General features: G+C 37.8%; 2 protein-coding genes across 2 annotated transcripts; one reads left to right on the forward strand and one right to left on the reverse strand.

The window, feature by feature from the left end:
* The first annotated feature begins 1,952 nt into the window (after window positions 1-1,952).
* On the forward strand, window positions 1,953-3,799 carry LOC142517193 (E3 ubiquitin-protein ligase WAV3-like). The gene has a single exon (XM_075619906.1). The coding sequence runs from the start codon at window positions 2,011-2,013 to the stop codon at window positions 3,649-3,651; it is 1,641 nt and encodes a 546-aa protein (XP_075476021.1). The 5' UTR covers window positions 1,953-2,010; the 3' UTR covers window positions 3,652-3,799.
* Window positions 3,800-4,086: 287 nt separating this feature from the next.
* On the reverse strand, window positions 4,087-7,027 carry LOC142537850 (E3 ubiquitin-protein ligase WAV3-like). Its single transcript, XM_075643335.1, has 2 exons — window positions 6,790-7,027; window positions 4,087-6,080 (listed from the first exon to the last, which is right to left on the reverse strand). The coding sequence occupies exons 1-2, from the start codon at window positions 6,808-6,810 to the stop codon at window positions 4,224-4,226; spliced, it is 1,878 nt and encodes a 625-aa protein (XP_075499450.1). The 5' UTR covers window positions 6,811-7,027; the 3' UTR covers window positions 4,087-4,223.
* Window positions 7,028-7,736: the final 709 nt, after the last annotated feature.

Raw genomic sequence — 7,736 nt, forward strand, 5'->3', positions numbered from 1 at the left:
AAATATACTTCAAATCATTTTCCACTTTCATACATATATATGTATATATATATACTTGAAATTTATATGTACTTAATAGGATAAACTGAACAAAACATAATAAGACGTCAAGCAGTGATTATTTTTAAATACTAATCACTATTTACTAAAAAAAATAACCATTGCTCAACAAATTTAGGCAAACACTTGTGTGAGACGGTCTCACGGATCGTATTTTGTGAGATGTATATCTTATTTGGGTCATCCATGAAAAAATATTACTTTTTATTGTGAACTCACAGATAAAGATTCGTGAGATCGTCTCACAAGAGATTTACTCACAAATTTAATATTATTATCATTATTAGATAATCATTATTTATTTTATTTTATTATTAAATGATTATTTTATTATTATTATTATTATTATTATTATTATTATGAATATGGATATGTTTATTATTGACTTTACATATATTATTAACAATAACAATGATGACGACGAGGATGTTATCACCTAATTTATTTTTATTGTTGTTAATATTTAATAATTTTATTATGAGTATCATCATTGTCTTACTATTTAATTAAAATTGAGTGTCATATATAATATTCATACATATTGTTTATAGAATTGTTTTTTGATCACATGTTTCTACTGATTCATAAATATTTGGATCCTTTAATGTTACAGTGAATATATTCTGGACTCGACCATCGGCTCGGAGAAAGTTACCATTAGGACCACACCAGAACGCCTCGGAATCTCTACGTACATTCACTGTTCTCGTTGGACTAAAGGCTCCGTCTCTATCAGACGACGAACGGCGATTTCAGAGGGCGCCTATTGATCTTGTCACGGTGCTAGATGTTAGCGGCGGTATGGAAGGATCGAAGCTGTCTCTTTTGAAGAGTGATGTTCACTTTATCATCGATAATCTAGTTCCTTCTGATCGACTTTAGATTGTGTCTTTGTCGGAAACTGCACGAAAGATTTCTTCTCCAAGCAGGATGATGGATGAGGGCCGCCGGGCAGTCGATTCGCTTTATGCTTGACATTGTTGACGCTATGGAGATGGGAGTAAAAGTTGGACTCGAGCTGAGCTTGAATATATCTATTTCGATCCGAATTCGAGTTTTAGATTCTTTAGCATACTCGTCTCGTTAGTTTACATATCTAGACTTTCACCAACTTTGTCAAATGCAAAAATATATCATACGAGAAAAGGTAAATACCAAATATTAAATAGAGTGAATATAAGTCCAAAACCCGTTGCAAAGTGACTTAGAATTAAGAGGAAAATAGACTTAAAAAAAAAAAAAAACTATATCTGCTCTAATACATACAAGATATCTTACATAGGGAAAATTAATTGTTTGTCATATAATTTAATAGAATTTGGCATGTAATATATAACTAAATTGTGCAGAAAACATGCAATAGATCATAATAAAATATAGAATTTTTTAAAAAAAATCTCCTAAATTTTGTAGGGAAATAAAATCTCATCAAATATTCTAAGGCCGAGTCTTGGAAACCAAGTGTGTATCCATTCACTCATTCATAAAACCCACGTCCCCAAGAATATTATCAACCAGCAAAAACATTGAGTTCTTCACAAGAAAATGTTAGTTTTTTAAATTATAAATCTCTTTGTACATAGTCATATTAGATATATGTTGTGAGATGATATCATGGATTTATCCGTGAGACGGATCTATCAACTCCATATATATAGTGAAAAATAATATTTTATGTCTGACAAGATTTTTTGTAATTCATAATATATCTATGTTAATTTCTACTAGGTTCATAAATATTTACAGTGAACATATCTACCACATAAATTAGGATTTTCTTGCTAAAAATGATGGAAATTTTTAGAGATAAATAATTTATGGAAATTTGTAGGGATTTTATTTTGTTTGATCAAATCTCGTCAAATCTTCTAATTTTTTATCCTCCTGAGCAATCGCGGCTCGTCTCTATAAATACACACACCCCAAAACATTCATCCCAAGGAACAAACGATGAGTTCTTCGGGCTTGGAGAAACTTACCATCAAGGCCGTTCCAGAACGCCCGGCTGTTGCCGCATCGGAATCTTTATCTGAATTCTCAGTACTCGTCGGACTAAAGGCGCCGTCTTTATCAGACGATGCACAGCGAATTCAGAGGGCGCCTATCGACCTTGTCGCGGTGCTAGATGTTAGCGGCAGCATGTATGGATCGAAGCTGTCCCTTATGAAGAGTGCTGTTCACTTTATCATTGATAATCTAGGCCCTTCTGATCGACTTTCCATCGTGTCTTTCACATCTACTGCACAAATGATTTCGCCTCTATGCAGGATGACCGATGAAGGCCGCGAAAACGCAAAACGTGCAGTCGATCGGCTTTATGCCGATGGAGGGACCAACATTGTCGACGCTCGGAAGATGGGAGTAAAGGTTCTTGAAGAAAGGAGTCAACAGAATCCGGTTTCAACCATAATTTTCTTATCAGATGGAGCGGACACTTGTAACAACAGTTACTTGGCCAATGTTAGAGGGGAACGGGAGTATCTCCGTCTCTTGCCCTTTTCTATCTTTCCCCAAAACAGAGGAACAGAAAACTCAGCCCAGCAGGCAACCTTTCCGGTCCATACATTCGGTTTTGGTACAGATCACGACCCTGTCGTGATGCACGCTATTGCTGATGCGTCTGGCGGTACTTTTTCCTTCATTCAGTCTCACGTGATGTTACAAGATGCTTTCGCTAGCTGCATTGGTGGTCTCCTAAGTGTAGTAACTCAAGATCTCTGTCTAAATTTGAGGTCAGCTTCGCATGGAGTAAAAATTAAATCGATCCCTTCAGGAAGTTATGCGAGTGAAACATCCAACCAAGGATCTCGAGGTACTCTCAAGATCGGTGACCTTTACGCGGATGAGGAAAAAGAATTTCTCATCAATCTATCTGTCCCTACACTTCCTAATGCTGATGGAGATGACGACACTGAGGGAAAGACGTCCCTTTTGGACATCACTTGTTCTTACAGAAACATGGTGTCGAATGAGATGGTACAAATAGAAGTCGAATTGGTTGAGATACGCAGACCGAAATATGTGTCCCCTCAAGACATGGGACTCAACTTAGAGGTTGAGCGGCAGAGAAACCGTCTGTTAACCTTACTAACCATCACAGAGGCTCAACAGATGGCAGAGACGGGTAATATGGTAGGCGCACAAGCCGTGTTATCCAAGGGGAGATCTGAGCTTCTTGCTACTGCTTGTGCACAAGCAGGTGACCCTTTGTGTATGTGGCTTGATGCTGAGATGGAAGAAACTCGAAAACGAATGGGGACGTCGCAGGAGTATATGCAACAAGGTCGAGCGTATGCTCTAGCGGGGATCAATTCGCATGCTTATCAAAGGGCCGCATCGAGAGGTAATATTGTTCCTGGAGCAGCAGAGTTTTTGACTTCTCCTGGATACGACTGCGGCGCCTCCCACCCTTGTGGCAGCCCCGCCGGTTACGTGCCGACTTCTCCAAGCTACGGCTGTGCCTCCCTCCCTTTTGGCTGTCCCCCCAGTTTCGCGGCATATGTGACTCCGACCATGGCTAATATGGTTGCCAAGTCCAAGCAACAGAGCGAAGCTACCGGTTCCGGTTCCGGTTCTGTGAAATTGATCTAACATGTTAAGCCGTAAGGAGGGAAATAAAAAGGCTTGATCTAATAAATTTGTGCCTTCCAAAATTTTGTCAAGGAGAGTTGCACTGACTGGGCTCTTCAGTTTATATTATTCTATTTGCAATTCATAATTTGCATTTTCTGTGGCTATTATGAAAGTATTATTATTTAATCATTGGTTTGATTTTCATAGATATTACTAATAGATTTGTTAACTGTTGAATTATATTATATGTTCTAATTTTCTCAGATTATTCTCTAAAATAAATGCAATACAATTTTGCATTTTCTAGAGAGTTTTTAATAAAATGATGCATATCATCAAACTATAAAGATACAAAAAAACTTCGCATTATTTTTTAACAAAAATTATTAATTAAATTCAAAGCTACGACAATGAATTAGAGTTTAAATTTTTCATAATATTCAACTTATTCAGTTCGTTCATACAATTCACACATCAAAATTTGGTCATTGCTGAACTTATACATCTGATGTAAATTGCAATTACCAGGCACACAAGATAACAAACAAGGGAGAGAAAAGGATTTAAAAAAAAAAAAACAGATACATGACTCATTCTTTACTTTGAGAACTGTCCCCTGTCTTATTAAGCTGATGAGATTTGCTCACCATATTCGCCATACTCGGTGTCGCATAAGCATTGAAACTACCATGATGGGCTGCACCACCTGCACCAAAGCTGAAACTTGCTCCCGGCACGCTGCTACCTCTAGTTGTGGCCCTTTGATTTGCATGTGAGCTCATATTCGAGAGCGCATAGGCTCGCCCAGTGCGTTCGTACAACTGCATACTTGCCATTCTTCCATCAATTTCTTTCATCTCGCCTTCGAGCCACAAACAAAGACCATCACCTGCCTGCCCAGATGCAGAAGCAAGAAGGGTCGACCTTCGATCTGATAGAAGAGCTCGTGCGCCTAATAGATTGCCTGTTTCTGCCATTTGTTGAGCCTCTCTGATGCTTTCTGCTGCTGAGAGGCGGTTTTTTTGCCTATCAACTTCAAAACTTATAGCCGTTTCAAGAGGGGATGGGGATTTCGGTCTCTGTATAGCGACTAGGTCACCATCTATTTGTATCATGTCGTTCGACATGACCGCTCTGTAAGAACATGTAATATCCAAAAGGGACGTGATATTTGAGTCATCTTCAATGCCCTGATATACAGGGACCGCTAAGTTAATAAGAAATTCTTTTTCCTCGTCGGCATACAAATCTCCAACTTTTATTAAACCTTGTGATCCTTCATTAGTGATTTCACTTGCATATCTTCCTGAAGATATTGATTTAATTTCGATCCCGTGTGATGCTGACCTCACCATTAGACGCAGCTCCTGAATTACCACGCTAAGTAGGCCACCTATACAGCTAGCAAAAGCATCTTGCACCATTTCGTATGACTCGATGAAGGAAAAAGTACCGCCCGATGCATCAGAAATTGCATGCATTGTGAGAGGATCGTGATCTGTACCAAAACCGAATGCATGAACTGGAAATGTTTGTCGCTGACCGTGATCTTCTGTTCCTCGGTTTTCGGGACAGATAGAAGTAGGCAATAGATGCAGATATTGTGGAGACTGTCTTGGACTCGAGAGAATTTGGAACCGTGTGCCGTGGTTACAAGTGTCTCTTCCATCTGACAAGAATATAATGCTAGAAACCGGATTTTGGTGTCGCCTTTCTTCGAGAACCTGAACTCCCTTCTTCAAGGCTTCCACAATATTGGTGGAGCCACTTGCAGAAAGTGAATTCACAGACCATTTAGCATTTTGACGTCCCTGCTCTGTCATTCTGCGCAAGGGTAAAATTCTCCTAGCGAAAGTTGAAAATGACACTATTGAAAGCCGGTCTGAAGGACCTAAATTATCTATCACAAAGTCAACAGCACGTTTCAGGAGTGCCAATTTTGATCCATGCATGCTGCCACTGACATCTAGCACAGTTACGAGATCAATAGGAGCACGATGGAACTGATGGGCATCTTCCGAGAGTGACGGTGCCCTTATTCCAACAAGAACAGCAAATTCAGGAACAAATTCCGAAGAAGCTATGGCGGGCCGCTCTGGAATGGCCTTGACACTGACATTCTGCAGGTCAGCCAGTGAAGCAGAAGACGCTGCATCAACAGTGCCCAAAGGCAGCGGCTCATCATCGGAAAATATAATCGGTTCTCGCTCAGATATAGTGCGGGAGCGAACCGGCACCTGGGGTTGAGGAACTTGATTGGCTGGATTTGGGCTAGAAACAGTGAAAGGGAGATCATTCCATTTGGCTCGACAAACAGGACAAACATAATTGCCATATGTAACACAGTTGCTAATGCAGCTAAAATGGAAGGAGTGAGAACACTCAGCCGTAAAGATGGCCTGACCTTTCCCCGATTCCATACGCCCCAAGCAAATGGCACATGTTTTCTGAAGCAGAGATAACATTACATGTACGTGAACATATGATGAATGAGCATTAATTATTTAATTTCTACACTCACAAATGACTCTCTCTGACAGGTAAACTTACAAGTATCTGAACTAGTTTTACTAATCAGTAGGCAAAACCAACAGTTAACCACAACAATGTTCATAAAACTGTGTATAATCCCGAAAAAAATTATTTTCAGAAAACATATATCAAATTCTTTGATGTCTCAATAGCCACACTAAATTAAGGGATATTTCAACTTCATCAAAAGTTGAGTGCAAATGCCGGACCCAACTTGGAACTTCACGAAAACCGCATATACAATTTTAATATTTTCCCGTTCATACAGACGATTTTAAAGCATGCACTTAGCCATCAACGAACAGAATCCACTCTTAAATTCTGTTTGACCAGAAAAGTAATTTCAAAATCACCAAAATGCATTTGAAGATAAACCAATCATGGTGAACATACTTTTGATTATTAGATTGAGAACCCAAAACTGAAAATGTTCAAATTCTCATACAAAGGAAAGATTTGACATCTTGTATACTATCCATCCTCAAAAAATAGAATCGGAACAAGCAAACAACAAACCCAAGTAAATCACCATAACAAGAACTCTTATGCACGATCATGCCCATTCAACACAAATAAAAAAGAAACCCAATTAATAATTCATAATAAAAAAAGAAAGAAATTTACACTATCCCCGGAAGAAGCCATGGAATTTTTGTGCGTATGGGTTTTATTGCTTCAGTGTAATATGATACATGAAACAAAGGATACACATATATATATACACACATATATATACATAGCTTGGTCCGAACTTTGGCCCACCATAAATACGCGTAGCCTCTCAAGAATTTCTTCGGGAGGAAGAAAAAGTTGTATTATCTGACGCATTCAAAAGTCGTCTTCCATTGTGTCTACCAGCACTTATTTGATTGAAATACACAAGGAAATTACAGTGAGTTTTCTAATGGTCAAATAAAGTATTCGAACAATAAAAATTTAAGGTTACATAGATGATTATAATTTATGTTATTTAGATATCCTAAATCTTTTTTCAGGGGAGAAATTATATAATGACAATGTTTGGGAAAAATTAAAGCTTCTTGGCCGTGAAAAAATGATATTACCATACACGTCTCTTTGTAAGTTTATTCTATATTATATATTACTTCTCGTACGTACGTGTGAACATCTGAATTCAAAACAAAAAAATTCTTGACGAAACTCACAATTTTTGTTTTTGAATACAATGTTCACGTGAATTCTATCTGGTATAAAATGCATCAGGAGTAGAAAGTCTTGGTCTAATCCCTCACACAGTCTGTCATTTTACTTTGATTAATGAATCTTCACCGTCTTATTTGACAATTTTATTTGAAAGATACGAATTTTATCAAAACTTTGTGTGGACTGACTTAATCATGCATTTGTTTTGAATTTAAATAATCACTAAATATTTCTTTACCCTTTCATTCTTAAGAGGAGGTCTCTTGTGAGACGATCTCACAAATCTTTATCTGTGAGGCAGGTCAACTATACTGATATTCACAATAAAAAATAATAATCTTAGCATAAAAATTAATATTTTTTTATGAATGACCCAAATAAGAGATCTGTCTCACAAAATACGACTC

Source organism: Primulina tabacum, chromosome 1 (assembly GCF_025594145.1).
Source record: "Primulina tabacum isolate GXHZ01 chromosome 1, ASM2559414v2, whole genome shotgun sequence".
Classification (NCBI taxonomy): Eukaryota; Viridiplantae; Streptophyta; class Magnoliopsida; order Lamiales; family Gesneriaceae; genus Primulina; species Primulina tabacum.